Source organism: Xiphophorus maculatus, chromosome 11 (assembly GCF_002775205.1).
Source record: "Xiphophorus maculatus strain JP 163 A chromosome 11, X_maculatus-5.0-male, whole genome shotgun sequence".
Taxonomy (NCBI): Eukaryota; Metazoa; Chordata; class Actinopteri; order Cyprinodontiformes; family Poeciliidae; genus Xiphophorus; species Xiphophorus maculatus.
In genome coordinates, this window is record NC_036453.1 from 13,809,800 (window position 1) to 13,830,142 (window position 20,343).

The following is a 20,343-nucleotide window of genomic DNA, read 5'->3' on the forward strand; positions in this document are numbered from 1 at the left end:
TATTATGCAAATGGTGTTCCACATGACGGAGGCATGAAACGGCAGCTGTGTTATTCTTGGAGCAGCGCACAGTCAGTGCACTGAACACCTGTCCTGTGGCGTCCCAGAGGATGTGCAGATATTTAGGCCACAGTGGCCCACTTTGCTTTTCATGCTTTGTCCTCTGGTCTCCTGTGATGGATGATGGGCTAAAGCTGCAGCATGAATCAAATTTTAATATCGAATTCAGATCTGAGAAATTAGCCAAACGATCATTGGTCTTGGTTAAGACAACGTGCTTTACTGCCGAAAGAAGGTGTTAGAATATTAAGTAAGGACAGAATCATAAAATGTAGTCATCGTATGCAAATAATGTAAGGCAAATAAAAAAAAAACTGACATGATAAAAGCAAATTATTAAAAATAAAATCTTAACTCTACAAAGATGTCTACACAGCTAGATGAACTAGAACTCAGGCTGTAGATATCTGGTTTCTTGTATACGCTGTTGTTTAGCCTCATTGAGTCTGGTTAAGGCTATGATCTGACCAATGCGATCATGAATGTTTTTGACACATTCACCCAGTGACTGTGGCCACATAAGGACTCAAAACCTGTAGTTGAGTGTCATCAGCTCAAATATTCTCAGAGACGTTGTACTCCGTAGTGTGAAAGAGTATGGAGTATGTCCTACTACCAAGAGTAGGACATGGAAGTTAAATAAAAGTGGTCAGAGAACAAAACCTTGAGGAACTCCTCATGTAATCTGTGTTCACTCGGATTTCTAACTATTAAATGTCTAAAGCAGCTCCATTTGACCAAGAAGGATTGGAACCAGGTTAGCACAATTCTTGACCAAGGCAGTCTCGGGTAAGAAACCTGATTAGAAAGCACCAAAGAGATATTTTTCTGTATAAAATGCACACATTTGTTTAAAAATCTGCCTTTTCTAAAGGTCCTGCGGAAAATTCATGGTTACATACGTGTCTGTAATCCTTTACAACTGTGGCTTAATCCGCTATAGATCACATGTGAAAAGAAGTACAACTTGCTGGTATTGATATCTCGTACAATTTTTATGAAAGTTTTAATAGGCATAAACGTTGATCAGAAACTTTTCTCCAGATACGAATCTCTAGCCGCCATTATTGGTATAGAATATTCCAGACTTTTAGTGTCTTTGACACAGCTTGCACATCCCCAGTTTTCTCTTATTAACCGTGCAATTTATCACTGCCAGAAAGTGGAAGCAGTCACGGCTGCATTGCAAGTTTCTGAATCTTATCTTCCACCTGCACGACAGTCCTCGCCTTGCCCATCGCTGCTCACAGTTGTCAACAAATGTCCCCCATTCACAGCCTGTCACAACCCCCCTTTATTCCTATTTATCACTGTCACAAATGTTTCGATTTTATGTTGGCGCACTCCGAAATTTCCTCTAATCATTTGGTGACGGTTCTGTAATTTCAACTGGATTGTGATTCATTATTAGGCTTCTGTTTGTGACACTCTGTCGTCTGTTTTCACATCCATCAGACTTGAAGTGGACCGTTTCATTCATAATGACGTCCAACAGAAGAACAGTAATTTAACATAACAGCTTCTACTGTTTTTTTTTTTTTTAAATCAGTCATTTTTTAAATTTTTTTTTTAAGAAAAGCACACCCTGACATCACTGTGCGACTTCAAATTTAGTATTTCCATCGTCAGGTTATATTTCCTGGCCCACCTTGGAAGCAGAGAGCGCTGCTATTAAAGGAAACGCTGATTAGGAAGAAAACACGTCTAAGTGCCTGCAGCGGCTCACCTGTAATTAGTTTCATTGCCTTTTTTCCACAGTGTGGCCAATTCCTTTTTATGGTACATTAATTAATAAGCAGCTAAGAAGGTCCCATTCAGCATAACAGAACTGAGCTCCACTCTGGCGTTCTAACTGGAGCTGTTCGGTCTCCGTTTCCTGCTCTCATTCCCTGATTCGTCCTGAACATACATCCAGATGGAAAATAAATCTTAACCTCTGATTAATCTTCAATAAAATTAGCCTAACTAAGGCAAGCTGTTTCATCTTGTTTTAGGTGTTTATTCAGTGTTTTTCTTCAGAACATTCTGGATTTTGTGTAAACAGTCGTTTCTTAAGCTTGGTTAAACTTTTATCTACAATGAAGGTCTTACCTGTTTCCATAGAGCCTCTTTGTTTGTGCTAACAGTTAGGACGATTTCTGCCTGTGTTTGAACCGCAATCCTCAGCAAAAAATTGTGACTTTATAACAGTTTTGTGTCGTTTGACATTGAAAAAAATTATAAAGTTCATTTTTTTCTCTTACTGCTTTATTTGCTTTCAGGTATAGATGCTAGTTTTTAGAAAATTAAGTACACCTTTAGAGCAATGAAAACTGCTTTAAAGGGACAGTTCTCATTGCTCAAAGGCCTTGTGTACAAGCACAATTCTTCATACTTCATCTGAAGTGTGGAAATCGTCTCTCATTGACGTAGTCACAAAGCAAAAAGCTGGAGGAGACCTAGAGCTTCTCTCTGCACCCCACAGAGTGGGGAACCTGGTGAGGAAGGTAAATTAGCATCTCTGAGGTTCACTGTAGCAGAACGACAGCAAAGAATCACCAAGTCTGCTTGACAACCAAATATCTGAAGGCTTTTGTGTACTTTGGTTGCTCTGTTTCTCTGTGAATGATCAGTTTTATGTACAGGAATGAAAATAAGACGATTTCAATTGAAAATCGTCTTTTGAGTTTAGCTTAATTAATTCTGCCTTACAGTCAAGACCTGTTGCACAATTTTCTAACTCATAAAGCCATTCAGCAGATTTTAATACTATTTTTAATATATTCCAATAGCCTATGAGATGACTTGTGTACTTTGATGTTTTTGATGTCAGAAAGCAATTTTCATGGAATTTCAGCGTCCTGCACATGAGACGCGCATTTTGGTGCGGAATATTTCAGAATATTTCGTTCTGAAGTATTCAGAATGAGTGAAATCCATCCTGCTGTCTGTGTGGATCCTGTCTGGAAGCTCATTCACTCCACTGTTTCTGCCTTTGCTTCCTCTGTCTTTGTTCTTCCCAGGCATCTTGGACGCGACCAGACAAATATGAGGTATTGCCAAAAACTTCATAGCCCAAAGTCAACTAATAATACCCTGAACTTACACCTTAGATCCCCCCACCCCCTTGTTACCATTTCCATTGCAGAGCAGAGATGTTGTAATTTAGCCTGCGTTTAATATGCTTTAGATTTTAGCTGTACACTTAATGTGTAGGTCATTAGGCACGTAGTGCAGTTCATTTAATCCAATTAGTTCCAGTACACATTTAGACTTACCCTATTTAGTTGTCGCCGCTTGTTGTTGTTGTCGGCAGATTTGATCTCGCGATGGAGGCGCGATCTGAAAGCAATCTGAGCTATTTTCTCCTGTCCGCGCCGTTATTTCCTGCTTCAGGGTCTGCTCAGTTCTCTGCCTTTAAAATCATTTTTGGGAAATGAAAATAAAGACTCCTGCTTTTTGTTGTAGACAGACCAGGGAGCCGGTGGCATGCTGCTGAATAAACCACGGTCTGCTCTGCTGTGAGCAAGCCGTGAGTTGAACACACATAAATCCTAACACAGTGGTAGAAAACGCTGCGCCTCCTGTTAGGGGCCAGGGCCCGGCATGTTTGGCTTTAACTACACACTTGGGTGACTCTTTCAGTCATTTGGAGCCTGACTGTGAGACAGTTTGTCCAGATGACAAAAATGCCTCACCTTTCCCGAGAGGTGTTTATGTATTTTTAGTTCTTCCTTCTCCCGTTTTTCAGACGCATATGTTAGAATAATTAGTTGAATTTTGGTAGTAACAAAATTTGTGCTTGTTTTTTTCTGACTGAAAGCATTAAAAGTGTATTAAATCAAGATTGAAGCTGGATAGTAAGGCTCATTTGGACAGACAGTGGAAAACTCTGAGGCTTTGGTAGAAAGACGTGCATCCTCTCCACAAACCAAAGGAAAAGTTCTAAATAAGAGACAGACACTAACAACATCACTCATCCGACTAAAAATACATGTGTACCTCAGTTCAACTAGCATATCATTGAATAGTGAATTTATCTCAGTAATTCAGTTCAAGAAGTGGAACTTGTGTTTATCTGAAAAGTGAGATACTACCGTACTTTACTACTCTTAATTTTGATGATTCTGTCATCCAGCAAATGAAAACCCAATATCAACTTTCTCACAAAGTTACAGTATTACATCAGCCCAATTAAAAAAAAAAAAAGCTAACTCAGTGTTCGGTTTGGGCTCCTTCCTTATCAGTGAATGCATCAGTGCGGCGTGGCCTGGAGGAGTTTCAGCCTGTGGTTCTGCTGAGGCGTTCAGGAAGCCTCACTGGACCTTCGGATCGTCTGCATGGTTGATTCTCATGTCTCATGTTTGAACAGTATTTGGACAATACTGCATAGATTTTAAAGTCAGACCAGTTTGCTGGTGTTACCAGCAATATAGTGATTAATTATACTGCTTTGTGTAGAATGAATCTATGTTGAATAAATTCCAGTTTTTTAAACTGAATTACTGCAAAAAAACAAAACGGTTTTCTAATGATATTTACCGCCTGGTAGGTGCATCTGTGTTACTAAGACATAACTCTTCCTGTACTGTCACCACATGCAGAATCCTAACATCTCTTTACAGAAAAACATACAATTAGCTTCTGACCTGTTTTAATTCATTTATGAACCTGCAGGGCTGTAGATAACCACCAGGATACTTAAATGATAGACAATTATGTTTCTGTTTGACACGAAGGAATCCCAGAGTCTGACCATGACCGAGTCACCATGGTGATTATTTCACCGGAGCAGATTTATGGATCTGTGGGCCAAATGTGCATTACATGCAGTGTGATTTAATTTTTAGCGGCGTTTTTTTCCCCCCTCTAAGCCACAACCCTGTGGTCACTCTAGAACATGAGCAGCATATGGAGTTTATGCAGAAATATGTTTTTTTCCCCCCCAGCTAACAGTATTTTTTTCTTGTAAAAGTGTTTTCCATGACTTTTATTTTCTTTATAACTTTTATTTTCTAGATAGTTTGGTACTCTCTGGTCTACATGTCATTTTCTTCCCATCTAGTTTTGTGTATTTATTATATCGCTAACATCTTTGGAAGCACAAAGCATCTTAATGATCAGATAATAATGCAACATGTTCTGTATTTCTATAAATAAGGTAAGCGATCTCTCCATCAGATGGGTGAAGTATTTTGTATAAATTCTCTGAGAAAAACCGTTAAACACCCAGAGACAATCATACTATTTGGTAAGAATCTGAATGAATTTGGTGAACACCTGAGGCCAGTGATGAGTGTATTGAAGAATTGGTTTCCCAGGAGCTGAGCCGGTCTCAGTAGATTCAATTGGTGGCACGCTGAGTGCATATAGTGTTACAGGCAGTTTCTGGAGCATCCGACAGTCATTCACGGCAGCCATTTTAAAGGTTGGCATAGTAGTACATCAGAATTCTGTGTTTTTGCAACTAGATTGTTACAGTACAATCAGATATTTTTGTACTTACATGTAGAAAACAATGTGTTTGAAAAGTAACAAATAAGAAACAAACATGTTTAGAGTAAAAGAGTCTAAACAGGCAATGAATGGTATTTACAGCCCTTAATGGAGATTAATGACTTCACTTTTTGCGGTTGCATGAACCCAGGTGGTTGCATTGTACGATCAGCTGGACCCTTAATTTCTGGTAATGTTGTCATATGAGTATATGGGCCGTCCTCTGTGTCCAATGACCCTCACCAATATGGCTGACTTCACCATCTGCCTGTAACACTCTCTCTCTACTCGCATTGCCACAACTTGTGTCAAATGTGCCAACCAAATTCAGGTCAGCTCTGACCAATACAGTCCAGTCATAAAGTTTGAAAAAAAATATAAACGATGCAACAAGTTTATTTTACTTAACAATTCTCCACTGCTTTTTAAAATCCCAATGAAATACGCTGCTTGAGAAACTGTTATTGAATGGGTATAAAAAGATCTGCAGGTTCCCTGTACAGTCATATTAGATCCTAATTACGCAGTTTGGTTAAATCATATTAATCCTTTAAATTGTTTTAAAGGATCTAAAAGTAAAATAGAGAAAAAATGTTATGCAAGAATGTCTACAGCTGACTGGTAGAACTTTTTCTCTGGCTGAGAGAATGGCAGATGACTGGGTTAAAGTATGATTATGACTGATGTGCTATCCCTCTCTGTTTTCATTGTATTTATAAGTTCACTTTAAGAAGCAAAAAAACTTGACCTTTTAACAGGAGCTTGGTTTGATCAATAATAATCTGCTTGTTAGAAGACACTGGCTTGAAGGTGCTGAATGGAATGTTCATCAACATTAGAAAAGGTCAAACAACCATGAAATGTATTCAACATGGATTTGGATGGACCAAACACGGCTGTAATATGAACTTCATGAAACGATAGCACAAAATCCATGGGTGTCCTTCATCAAAACTGAAGGATTTAGAGATTTAATTAGATTAAAAAGTACTCTAATATCCCAATCATGACATCCACATGTCTTTAAAGAGTCATTGTGGACAGTGATGTTGCTGAGTGTTGGACTACTCTTTTAGGCAGCTGACCAGAAGTGCACAGCAACAAGTCAAGAGAGACAACATTTCCTGTTGTATTTCGTCAGAAAGACTTCAGCTCTTTCTCACGAGAAAGAGCCTTTTGTTCTCCATCTACATCTACTGGATAAAAAAAAAATCCTTTAAAGATTTACAAGGAAGTATTAGCATAAATTAAGCATAGATACAGTAGATTGAGCATAGATTAAGCTTCAGTCTACATAAGATGACTTCATTTAGTGGAACACAACAAAACTAAAAGCCACTTTGAATTCCCCCCCAAATATAAACATGGGCAAACCTTATATGAATTGTAGGAACACCATATATCCACAAATTAACTTGAAAAAATCTCAAAACTATAGAGATATTCATGGTTTTGAAAGGATAATTTTAATATGTTTATGTAGTTTGGCAAATGTAAAGCCTTGCTATAACTTGATAGTTGGTTACTGAATTCTTAATATTTGCCTTTGAATCCTGTGGATCTCTAGGGTCCAGAAATCAGCAAGTAGAACAGAGAAGCACTTGTTTAGTGCCAAGATGGGTGTTTTTCAGAATCTGGTAAAGTTCTGGAAGAAATGATTTCTTCATATAGCGGACGGTTCTAACGGTACTCTTCAGACATGAAGAATCAGAAGCCTGTTTCTAGGATATTTTAATTTAGTTTGCCAACCTAAGCCTTTAAAATGCTAATTTCTCTCAGAGGAAAACATTTGAATGAATAAAAAAATCCCATTAGCGAGGTTCTTGCTGTTTTTGAAAAAAAAAAAAGTTTGTTTCATTTATTGTTCTTAAATTACATCCAAACATCCATGACCCCAAACAGCTGAGTTAAATAAATGAATACATCTCCAGCTCATTTGACCCAAAGCTCGGACTGTAAGCAGGGATGAAATGTGTTTTCAATGTTTTTAACCCTGCTATTCGACAAGTTACATTTTCAGCAGAGCAGTTTCATTTACGTTTTGAGTTTTTTTGTGAAATGTTTTATAGAATAAAGTGAGAAGATTTTTTTTTTTTTTGTTTGAGTAAATAATATTTAAAAGTGCTTACATGTTTGTTAACCTCAAAAATGACCAAAAAATAATAATCCTAAGTTTGGTAAAGCCTGCATGATGATGTTATGGCTTTAAAAGTGTCACTGACACCATAAAACCATAAACATGATTTAATGCAGCAATAGATTCATTTTAGCAACAAACTCTGTATTTTCTGTTCTATTGTGCTGAAAGGAATTGCTGAAATTTATTTCTGCAGGTGTTTTGCAAGCACAATGGTTTTTTCTCTTCAGTGCCATTTGAAATAATATACTGGTCACATCTGAAACAAAATCCCATGAAAAAACATGGCAGTCCGTACCGTTACTGAAATCAGTTTAATGTGGAATCAAAGCTGATAGATTTACATCTCTTTTTTGTTGGAGCCGATAAATTAATTATTTTTAAAAGGTCTGCCCATTCACTTCTGTTTCTGCAGTCTCATTAAAGTATTATTCTCCATTAACCTTTCTGTGTTTGCATTTAAACAGCCCGCCTGGTGCCAGGGAGACAAGATTAATGCTGCCCTTTTTAAAATGTTTCAGGACACTCCTTTAGATCTTTTATTAAACAAGAAAATATTTATGCCACATGTGCATCACATTTTCCTGCAAAAAAAAAAAAAAAACAGTCATGCTATAATTCCAATACTGAAAAATATGGATAAATAAATATAAACAGTAACGAATAAAGCTCAGAGTGTGCTTGAATTATTAATGGAACATTGTGGAAGCTGGAAGGAAGATGTATGTCTCCTGCTGATGTGTGGGAAGAAAAGTCGTTACTGTATTTATAACTGCTGGAGTTTTTGTGCAGCCGTACCATTATTATTCAATTTATATTGCTCTGTTGTATGTTTCATTGCTACTGACTGCTGTAAGTTTTGCTGCGGAATTTCGCGGCTTTCAGAAAGTCTGTAACAATGAATCTCTGTGTTTATATAGACTGCAGATGGGATGGAGAGAGAGGGAAAACAGGCTGCATCACTAAGCACCGTGATGTACAGCAAAGATCAAGGATCAGGCCAGGTGCATTGCTCTATTATAAAAACGAGTGGAGTACTTTCAGTAAACTCGGTTGTCAGATGCACACCTGTGCAGGAGCTCTGAGTCCTCAGCAACGCGGAATAGCAGCCAGGGCAATAAACAGGATCCTCTAATGAAAATGAAAGTGGGATTTAACAAGCTAATTTTCCTCACTGCTTATGCTGCTCCGGCTGTAAGTATGCAGCTTGTAAACCTGCAGAAAGGCCTCTAAATAAGTAGGGACGCTAATCAACTTCAAGAGTTTACTGCTTGGGGCTTTTTAAAACTTACTGACTTCCAGTTTAACTGAGGCGTAATTTACTTAGAGCTCCTTATGAGCACAGATAGATCCATACTGTAAGGGATTTGACCAAAGAATGGCTACTCGGTGCTTCTTTATTTAAAGGTAAAGGTTATTTTATTTATATAGCACATTTTCAGCAACAAGGCAATACAAAGTGCTTTACAGGAATTAAAAGGAAATACAAACAAAATTAACAAACCAAAGGAAAGAGCAAAAGAAGAAAAAGAATCTAATAATGTAGATTAAGGTACAGTACAGACCAAAAGTTTGGACACACAGTTGTGTCCAAACTTTTGGTCTGTACTGTATATAAACTAGATACTGCTATCCAGGGTTGCTATAGTATCCTCTGGTCTAATTCCTTTTCTGGTTTGGAAGAATAAGAGTCTAAAATGTATTGCTAAGGTAGCTTTTCTGGATTCTAAGTTTGTTCTAATCTCTGTTCTGGGTTGGTAGATAAGTTGAAGTAAGTAAGCATCTCTGGTCTAATTCCTTTTCTGGTTTGGAAGAATATGAATATTAAATGTACTATTATTTTTTACACTTAAGTTCTATTGTGAGGATTTGAACCCGCTTAACAGCAATTTTTAACCCTTTCATGCATAGTGGTCACTACAGTGGACAGCTTTCTAAAAGCCATTTTCTTGTGCTTCCTGTGGATTTTTATGTTATAAATGCACACAGACCACTGAAGTGGACACTAATGCATCATAAAATATACCATCAACTACTGGCCATCAGCTGCAAATGCAAGAAATTATTTTTGTTAAATACAATATGGTTGACAGACAAAAAAGCATGAGAACCGACCCGGTCCCTCCTTCTACTGTAGACGACTCTTGCAAGTAAAAAAAATATTGTGACACCAGATAACCCCCAAGGAACAATACTACTGATGTATTTTTCAAATAACAACTTTGTATTTGGACAAAATTACAATTGATCACATAAAAATAAAAAAAAAATAAAAAAATTATTTTTACAAAAAAAAAATCCTACCTTTTTTATGCCATAAGAAAAGAATTTTAAAAAATGGAAAAAAAAAATTCTGACACAAAGGATCATAATTCATGCATGAGAAGGTTAAATCCATTTCGGTCTAAAATGTAAATTTTTGGTAAAAAGACAACCCAGTAAAAACTCCAGATTTTTGTACATTTTGTGCAGGTGTATATTTAGGGTCTTTAGTGTACTCCTCGTATTTGTGGGGTTTAGGGACCTCAAGCAGCATGAATGGCTGAAATCCTCATATACTTCTGACTTCTCTCTAAAAATGTTTACAACTGCCTATTTCAATGGTTCAAACAACAAATGTACCTTAACATGCATTGATATACACAGTGGAAACTGTCTTTGTAATACTGCAGAAGCGACAGTAGCGTCCATTGTTTCACTCTCTTTCCCGTCTTGTGGGGTACAACCAATCAGCACCAAGGAAAATGAATGGCACTCCTGGATTGGCCACTTTGCACAGAAAAATCTCTGAATACTTAACTACGAATAGGCGGGGATCCACTGTGCTTAGTTATTCACAGACGTTTCAACTTCCATTTGCCCGTTGTTAAGCGTGTGCCATGGTGAAAGCTGTGGTGCGAGCTTTTGCACACCCATATCTAAAGCTTAGTAAAGGCCGGGTCAATAATGTGCTAAAAGTTAAAGTGAAGAGGAAAACATAATATTTATGATTGTGGTGGTGTTGTAATTAATGCATCTAACATCAGTAACTTCAATCCACCATCAGGTCAGTCGACATTAACTCAACAGGTCATGATGTGTTTGCACAACCTTTGTTCGTCAACCAGTCAACCAATGCATCACCTTACTTGTTGCCCTCATCTCTCGATTGTAGCTGGTTTCTATTGAAGTCACCTGTTTTTATGTGTGTATAATTCTCTATGTGTTTTTCTATAGAGCCTTGACAGGAACGTTGTAGTACGAAGCCATGCGCGGGTGTCCTCCCTCACCCTGAAGAACGTCCAGTTCACCGATGCTGGCCGTTACCTCTGCACTGCCAGCAACTCCATCGGCGAAGACAACCAGCAACTGTTCCTGGAAGTGCGCTGTGAGCCATGCATCTTTTTCTCTCTCTTCACTCCAGTTCATAAAGAAACACCTGAGTCATTTATAAATACAAATAATTCATTTATTGAATTGTGTCATGTGATGGTCCAGTATGCATTTTTTTTTTTAAATCAAGTCAACATAAACGAAACATACCTGGAAATAAAAATCTTTGCATTTGGTATCTTAACACCTTTAAGTGTTAGTTTATTTTGTAGACCTGAAATAAAATCACAACTTTAGATGCAAATAAGGACGTAAACAGGGAATAAAATTCTTTCCCAGACCAAACAAATGAAATGGGAACATTCCAGTTTCTGCTCACCTCATTTCATCAAGATAAATGGTTCAGCAGCGGGCTGGGTCAGTGGTACCACTGTGATTTGTTACCAATAGAAACAAAGACCCACTTTCCAACCTCTCTTTAGAGATCCAGTGCCGTTTTTAGGATTTAACCGCTGTTTTTTATAGAACGAGTCCTTTTTCTTTTGATGCATGTAAAATGTCACTGTGAGAGTTGTGGATGACTTGGATTGAGCACTAAACAGAGAGAATTTTGGTCAGGGATGATTTTACAGGGCAGGATTGCCAGAAGATTCATCCAGAGATGATGAAGGCTGACAGTTATCCAGCTACGGAGGGATCTCTTCTCAGACCTCCAGAGATACTCTGGGGGGTTTGACCATCAAACTTTAAATTCAGAGACGCCAGGGTACAGTAGCTTTCATCCTGTAAGAAGAACAACAACGAACCAGATCTTTACTGGGGTGAACCTACTGAAGGGGCCATGGTAGTTTGGTTCTCATGTTCACAGGTGTTTTGTGGATCAGAGAAAGGATTAGGATCCTGTTCTATGAGGAATTTTCTGGAGAATCTTGGCTGCAGGGATGCTTTTAAAAACTTTTTGGGTGTGTCCCTCTCTTTGGCACTTAGTCGAACTAAGTTTCTAGCACAGGAAACAAGTTCAAATGTCATACGTAGCCTACAAATGTAATAGGCTAAGGCTATGGATAAGGATAAGAAGGGTCTGGTTTGGGAACTTCGGGTCACATCTTTGCTTTGTGTGGTACAGTTGGCATCTTCAACCCCTGACTCTCAGCATGCCCCAAAACTGTTCACATCTACTTCACAAGTGCAAAAGGGCAGTATGAGAGTCACCTCCTCCTGCCTTCACCAGAAGACTTCAAGTATTTGGGTGTCTTGTTCAGAGTTGATAGAAAGATGGAGAGGGAGATGGGTAAACTGACTGAGGCCATATCAGCAGTAAAGAGACCATTGTGCCAAGCTGTCATGGTGAAGAAAGAAGCAAAGCCCTTTGACTGTTTACGCTCGGTCGCTCACCTACGTGCATGATTGGATGGAAAAGATTCAGGATACAAGAAGCTGAAATGAACTTCCTCTCCTTTGTGATAAAGGTGGGATCTCAACGGTCTTTAAGCGTGAGGAGCTTACAGTCGAGTCACTGAGGTAGTCTAGGTAGTCTCATAAGAATGCCTCCTGGACATTTTGTGAGCACGTAATGCTGGAAGGAGACCCCAGGGCGGACTCAGAAGGACTCTGTGTCCTGGAAGGACTCTATGTCCCTTGTGCTTTAGGAGCCCTTTGGAATGAGCTGGAAAGTGAAGATGGGAAAGAGGTATCTTAGCTTCCATCCTAGACTGCCTGTTACTCATGTAACTAGACCTCAAACAACTGGAAGATAATGAATCAATTACCAGGATGTGCTGGATTGTTAAAAATCCTGCTGGCTTAATATGATTGGCCAAGAAAGTTTAATCTGATATTGAAATCTATTCCTAAAAGGAGTGAAAAACACAATCACTGTCTAATTGGACTAATAATCCCTGAGCCTATTGTGCTTTAAAGTCCAGAGATGCGATCACAATGCACCATTGATGGAGCTGTGTGAGGACTTGCAGTTAGCCAGTGTAATCACCAAAACAATCAGGCAGCTGAATCAGTGTTGCCAGGCAATTATCGATAAGAAAGGTGCTTTGTTTTGAGTACAGCTCTCACTCCGTGTCCTCTGTCTCCACTCCGCACAATGAAGATGCAATTCAAGTGCTGGGCCATCTATCTGCCACACAGCACGATCCATTTTACTGGGCTGGGTTTATCGAGGTATGCTGCTGAGAGACTGATACAGTAGCAAGCTAGTAAAAATGTTTCTTTCCAAGCCTCATTTTCTCAGGTTTGTTTAGCATTACTGTCTTCCAAATTGGTTTTGTGGTACCAATTTTAATTTTTACAAACTACTCTTTGCCAAATTTCCATTTTTTTTAGATCAAGCATTACAAGGGATGCAGCAAAAATACTCAAATGTAATAAATACGATGCTGAATGATGAAGGAACTTCTGGGATTGTGAAACTGAAGATATTTCCATTTCTCCTCTATGCTTTATGAGGCCACTTTGAACCCTGCTAACTATGACTCACAAAAATCCATAGAACTCAGTGGACTTTTTAGAAATAAAAACACCACAGAGACTTGAAATGCTCAAACATTGGCCCTGCATTGACTTTACCTTTAATCCATTGTGTATGTAATATGCTCACTGGAGCCTTGTTTGGGTTTTGTACTCAGGGTTACTCAAGGACGTCTGACTTTACATGTTGAAACGCCAATGTCAAGCATCCGGTTTGTTGGTTTGAAGAATTGGGACTTAAACGTTAAATCACATTGAGTAATTGCTTGAAAATCCCTGGGATTGTGCACAGTATTGATTCTTAACCTGTGGCAGACTTCTTTTAACATAATAAGTGCCAAGAGTGGTCATTGGTTTTCAATTGGCAACTGCTGTCTGGGTATTGCTTTAATAATGGAAATTAATAAGCAACATAACAGAAGCTCCGTGGGTTAAACAGTTAGAGATTTTACAAATTTGTAAATCAATAACAACCCAAATGACGGTGCATACAAGTCGATCATCTCCTGTTTAGGAATGAATCGTTTAGGAATTAATCTGTTTGGAATTTTTTTTTTTTTTCAGATGTCTCATGTGTTCTGTCTTTTCTTTCTATTCCTTTAGATTCTCCAAAGATCATGGGCTTGGTGGCAGCATACACATGGGAAGGAAACCCAGCCAATATTTCTTGTGAGGTGGCAGCCAATCCCAGAGCCTCAGTGGTTTGGTTCAGAGACGGCATCGAGCTACCGAGTGCTAACTCAACCAACATAAAGATCTTCAATACTCCGACCATCAGCCTTCTGGAGGTGATGCACCAAACATCTTTGTGTTTCTTGGCTAACCTGATGTACATAAGCATGAAGTAATGGGGAAAAAAACTGCTAAAAAAGTTTTCAGCTTTTTTTTTTCTGTCTCTTAGATCACACCTGAGTCCCAAAATGACTTTGGGAGCTACAACTGCACAGCTACAAATGTGATAGGCTCTGAATCCAAGGAGTTCCTTCTAATCCAAGCGGGTTGGTTCACTGAAAACACAAATAGGGCTTCTTAACATGTTAATTTATATGAACAATGAATCAGTGCGATAAAAGCAAACACTGCAGCATTCAGCAAGGAAGAATGTTAGAATCTGCTACAAGGAGCATCCTCAACAAGCCCGACAAGTTAGGCATCAGCCAGTGAATGCACAGAATAATAATAAAGAATGAGTTACGTTTATCATCCATTTTCACGATTGAGAGGACGGCTGTAGAAAAAAAAAATCTGCTTTGTCTCCTTATAACTAAAAGGAGACATTATGTTTGTTTAAGAAAGGTGTGAACAGAAAGTAAAGTTGCGATGCTCTTGAGATGCTCTGCAGCTCCGTCTGAATAGCAGACAGTGAGAAAAACACTGAAATCACAGCAGGCTCTCCCTCTAAAGTCTTTTCTTCTCCTCTGCTGTGAATTTGGTCAGTCCTAGCTTCATTCTGCATGCAAATTGCTTTGGAGCCCTTGCAAACGATAGGTCGCTCAGGATCTCTAAATGGTGTGTGGCCGAATTAATTGTGGTGACACCCTCGGTGCCATTGTGTAATATCCTGTGGGCTCTTTGAGGTAATTTCCTTGCTTCGCTGTAAAACTTCATCAGTATGACTGAAGTGGCTTCCTCCAGTGGCTGGCCCTCCCTGCTTTCTGTATGTCTCAAGAACATGCACACTGAAAAAAAAAAAGAAAAAAGTGTTGGATAATTAAAACATTTAATGTGCTTGAGGTTACACGTTGGAACCCCTCAGAATGCAAACATCAGCAGCAGCTCTAGACTGTTTACATAATTCATTTAAAATTCTTTCTCTGCACCATTTATAGCTGCTAAAGAGGCTAATGTAGACTGTGTTCAAACAAGATTTAAACCCTAAAGCCTCTCTAGTGCCCCCTAGAGATTACAGCAATTTTCGCATTGAATATGACAATTATTCAAAGGGAACATATTGTAGCAGCTGTATAAATATTAAGCTATAAAGAAAAAGCATCAGTAGGTACAGAGTGTTTCACATTAAACTGTGTTCATCAGTTAGTAGACTTTTTAAAAAATATATTATTAAACAGATACAAACAAATGCATGTTCTGCTTTAGAAGAGACATGTACTACGTTAGGAAACAGACAGTGCCTCCTGCTTTTTATTTATTTATTTATCTTTTTGGAGCCGCTTAATGCTGTGCAGAAAACTTTCAAAATGACAAGTCCCACAATGTTTGGTGCCCCGGCTGGTTGCAATTTGAGCAGGTAGTTCTCTCCTCTGACATTTCACAAGGTTGGAGCATACAACTTAACTCAGTTCAGCTTATTTGTATAACACCAATTCACAACGCATGTTATCTCAAGGCACTTTGTGACAAAAAAAGAAATAGAAATTTAAGTCCAATTAGTTAATTAAGTTCAGTTTATTACTCAAATTTGTTTAAAAAGCCTGTACCGAGTCCTCCTGGATGTAGACAATCACTTGTGTTTTGTCATTGACTTTACAGCAATCCCTCGCATCAAGCATGCGAACAGGAGGAAACCTCCAGCTAAGGATCTTTGTTCATTCCTCTTCCATCATCCTGCATCCACTCTGATTTCTTTTCCTCAGACTTTCTAAATAATTTATATCTGTGAACTGAGATTTCCATGGAAGAAGGTTGTTCTGCTTTAATAACTTTTCTCTTAGGTTATTTATCTGCTGAAGCATCCAGTGATGATCCAAATACCGTTTTTCTGGCAGAGGCCATCAGATTTTTGTGTAAAATTACTTCATGGTCCCAGTAACTGTAAACAAGCTTTCCAGGGTCGTTGGCAGGGAATTGGCCCACAGCGTACCAACTCCTCCATCATGCTTTTCCACACATTAGTTTTCAGAAAAATGTCAGTCTTCCAATTCCAGTTTAAGTCCTAATAGCATCTAGCAAACTCCATCTGTTTACGTTTGTGATGGTAGGACAGAAAAACTCTGAGATAACAGCTTGACGTTTAGATCAGATGTATCGGTTGTAGTCCTCTGCAGTCCTCAAACTGTGAGGCGTGAAGATGTTTTCATCCTGCTCCCTGTGTGGGGTGGAAAGATCATTCAGGCTTGTTTTATTAGCTTCAACACACATCCACCTTATCTGGATAAGCATGTTCTCTTATCTTTCCCAACTGTGTAACCACTTAGCGGTGCGCCAGGCAAAGAAGTAGTCATGGTTTACTAATTAAAAGTTTTGAAACAGCATTTTAGGTTATATAATGATAACATTAAGATAAGATTAAACAAAGGTTATTAAATGAAGCCAACATCCACCTGAGCATCTTCCCTGGAGAGAATAAAAACAAAGTTAGCTCTGTCACAAGGCAGGTTAGTCTCTGCAGAGCGCTGCTTATGAGACCAAATCACCGAGTCCTTTAATCATGGCTCAAAGTGCATCACAGGCGGGATCTAAACTGTTGCTGGAAACTCGTTATGTCATGTCTAACGGCCCCTCTGTCATTTGGTGGCCGGCGTGTTTGTGGCTCCTTGGTGGCATTAAATGCAGTTCAGCTGCAGCAACAAGCACAGGGAAGGTTTAATGAGACAAACATGCAGCCTTGTTATTAAAGGAGGACCTCATTTCTGATGTTTACCCAAACAGAGGAATCATTTCTGCAGACTGCTGCTAACCTCAGGGTTCAAATGTTAGGAAATCTTTTTGAATTAAAGTGTAAAAACTGATTCCCTCTCCTGTACACAGTCAATTACTGACATTTAATTTACACTTTCCTGAAACTTAACTCCCAAAAATGGCAAAAAGGATTTGATCCAATAATGAACTTTTTCGATCAGAGGGTTATCTGTCTGTTTTGTTGTTGCCACAGAGGTGCCGTCGTCGCCTAAAATTGAAGAAGTGCAGCCGTTCTCCAGCACGGCGGTGGTGGAGTTCGAGGAACCCTTCTCCTTGGGTGGAGTGCCGATATTAAAGTACAGAGTGGAATGGCGTTTGCCTGGGAAGGAGTGGAAAAGTGAGGAGTACAAAGCTAAAGACGGTGAGTTTTTTTTTTTCTTTTTTTTTCCCGGAATGCATCTCCAACTGGAAATGAAACACAGAGAGACAGGAGGATTCATTCTGGATTCCTCGCTGTGCTTGATAAAACGGGAGCAGCATGCAGACTGCTGCAGACACGCAGTTCTGCTCCATGAGATTCAGTGTTGAGGTAAACAGAGAGTCGAGCCTTCCCTTCATTTCTCCCCGAAAGTTGCTTAAAAAATGCATTCTAACAAAGCGCAGCGGCTGTTACAAGATGCCCCGGGTTATCAATTAACTCACGTTCAACCCTGTTTTATGATTCATCACACGTTGGAACTGACATCAGAACCTTGTAATTAAGATCTCAGATAAAGCTCCCTTTGGTTTCATCAGACCACCCAAAAATTGTTGCTTAGTTTCAGTAAATCTTTCACCAAAAGACCAGTTAGTTGTGCTTTCTTTTTCTACAGCTTCCTCCATCTACAATAACCTTTTCATTAAATCAGCTATATTTAACTTTTAATTAGCCCTTGGAATCAATAAAGTATCTTGAATTGAATTTGAATTGTTATGATCTTGTGACGATATTGTCAGCAAACAAACAGTAGTAAATATGTAGACATTTTCTGTTTACATATTTACTCATGGGTGTCTATGTTCTCTTTCTGCAGGTTACTTTTGGTCTCATAAATCGCTCACACAGACATTTGATTACTTCTTTTGCATAATAAGTAGCATGAACAACCACACCAAAAATTGCAATTCAGTGAAATGCCGACATTATGCATCAAGATCTGCAATTTGACTGTAGTCCCTGAAACAAACATCTGTCCATGTAATAAAACAGTTGCTGTTTCCATATTTACTAATGGACAACTTAACCCTTAAAATCTTTCTGCCAGCTGGCATTTACATGAAATTACCCAATTATTATTTTGTTTCTCCATTATGATTACATCATTATTACTTTAGCTTCAAGTGGAAAAGCGTCTCAGTTTTCTAAGTGTTGAAGTGTTTCCGTGCGGCCGACTGGTAACAGCAGGTAATCCAGACATGACAGTGGCTGACGTCAGGACAAGAGGTAGAGCAACAGTGCAGTGTAAATGACAGCGGGTTCAGATGCTGACAGGCCCCAGATAATATCCCTGTCCCAATGACGGCTTGCAGTGCACACAAATCTGGATGCTTTTCGTCTCGCCTGCCACATGGGACGTATCAGTCAGCGGCTGACAGGCTCAGCTGTCAGCGCCGGGCCCGAGAGCCGCCCGTCATGCAAACATGTTCGCGAAGCCCAACACACGGCTGAACAGTAAATGCCACCAAAATATCTCAGCCTTTGCTACAGCGGCTTCTCCACCTCCGAGAAATTGGAGCGCTTTCAAAGCGGAGAAGGCATTTTCCCGAGCCTTGTTAGCGTTCCGAAATCAGACAGAGCAAACTTGGAGCTGCTGGAGCAGCAAAATGCCAGGGAAGAAAAGAAGCAAAGTGTGGCTGATAAAGAATTATCAAGTGGCGAAGTGTCTTAATAGAAAGGCTTTTGTGTGTGAACCGGAGCCGACGTCACGTGTTTGAAGTCAGAGCTGTCAGAAGTAACTGGCTCGCCCACCACAGTATAATCATACGGAGCCACCATGTTAGCATATACTAATTAAAGAAAGCTCTAAATGAACAGACAGCCTTTACACAGAGCTGCCTTCACATTACAGTACAGCTGGATTATCTATGTTGGAGAAACTATTTGTCTTTGTAGCTGAACTTTAAAGCTGGGATTTGAACAAACTACATTTTGCTCTTCCGCTTTAATATTTGTCTAAAGTCTGTAGTGTGATGACAGAAGCTAGAATTGCACCAGTCATGGCGGCAGCCATTCTGTTCGTCTTTTTCTACACTTTTGTTTGTCATTTTTTTTGGTTGAGGTGTTGCACATTTAGGATGTGCAACATCCTCCCAGCTGGAAAGATGTTTGCTCTTACTTTTTTACCTTCAGATGAGATGTTGGCGTTTTTGTTGGGGTTTTTTTTGCAACCAGAAGCTGGCAATTAGCATCTCTACAAGTTTAAATAGTACCTCAACTTTGACCCCAAATCCCAGAGGAGTTGGAAAGAAGGCCTCATGGGTGCAGAGCAGAGAGACAAGGAGGAAGTTCAAACTGCCATCAGACAGAGATCTAAAGAGGAAACATCAAAAGCAAATGAGGTGGATTAGCAGTGCTAGCCAACAACTGATGATGTCATCCAGAACATGTTACTGTAAGAATATAGTCTCTGCCACATATTGACCAGTTGGAATGTCATGATAGTCTTGACTGTCATACCGCAACAGTCTTCAGTCAGAGGCTTCCTTACATTTGTGCAAGACTGACGGCTACTGGAGATCCTTCCAATGGCAACAGTTGTTTGACGATACTTGGGCGTTATGAGTTATGATAATGTTTGATTTCACTTTTTGATAAATAACATATTTTCAAATTAATTTAATCTACAATATCCCAGAGATCGCTGTGTTTCTTCAGGCACCAGAGCAGAATCTTTCATTTTAAATTGTGCTTCTCTCATATCCTCAGAATTAGACTGATTAATTAACAGTAACATGTACAGGCGTCTTCGTCCCGCAGCATAAGGATTCTTTGTCACAGCACAGAGGGCAGCAGGGGCTGAGGAGGGCTGAGTTTGTAGCAACTGTGAGGTTCTGTGGAGATAACCTTTTCCAGAAGCAGCAGGAACCAAATTACTGCAGGCGGCCGAGAAATTTCATCAAAACACGAACTGCTTCGACTCTGACATCAATTATATTCCAACGCTAAAAGCTCTGAATCCATCTGGCGGAATGCTTTCTAGTTGTATGTAAATAGTTCTCTCTGAAACTCCCTCTGATTGAGATGTTAATCTCATACATGC

The 20,343-nt window shown here is 39.2% G+C and overlaps 1 protein-coding gene across 9 annotated transcripts in view; it reads left to right on the forward strand.

Annotated features, from left to right (window-relative positions):
• LOC102233433 (neural cell adhesion molecule 1-like) overlaps window positions 1–20,343 on the forward strand; it is a 288,497-nt gene that overhangs the window by 220,044 nt on the left and 48,110 nt on the right. For 6 of the 9 annotated variants that reach the window (XM_023342794.1, XM_023342798.1, XM_023342795.1 and 3 more), the window contains exons 9-13: window positions 3,063–3,092; window positions 10,889–11,039; window positions 14,069–14,253; window positions 14,367–14,463; window positions 17,298–17,465. In XM_023342794.1, the coding sequence (XP_023198562.1) occupies window positions 3,063–3,092; window positions 10,889–11,039; window positions 14,069–14,253; window positions 14,367–14,463; window positions 17,298–17,465 (631 nt within the window). The remainder of the gene's footprint in view (window positions 1–3,062; window positions 3,093–10,888; window positions 11,040–14,068; window positions 14,254–14,366; window positions 14,464–17,297; window positions 17,466–20,343) is intronic. The other 3 variants (XM_023342797.1, XM_023342801.1, XM_014472848.2) reach the window with 1 other exon arrangement.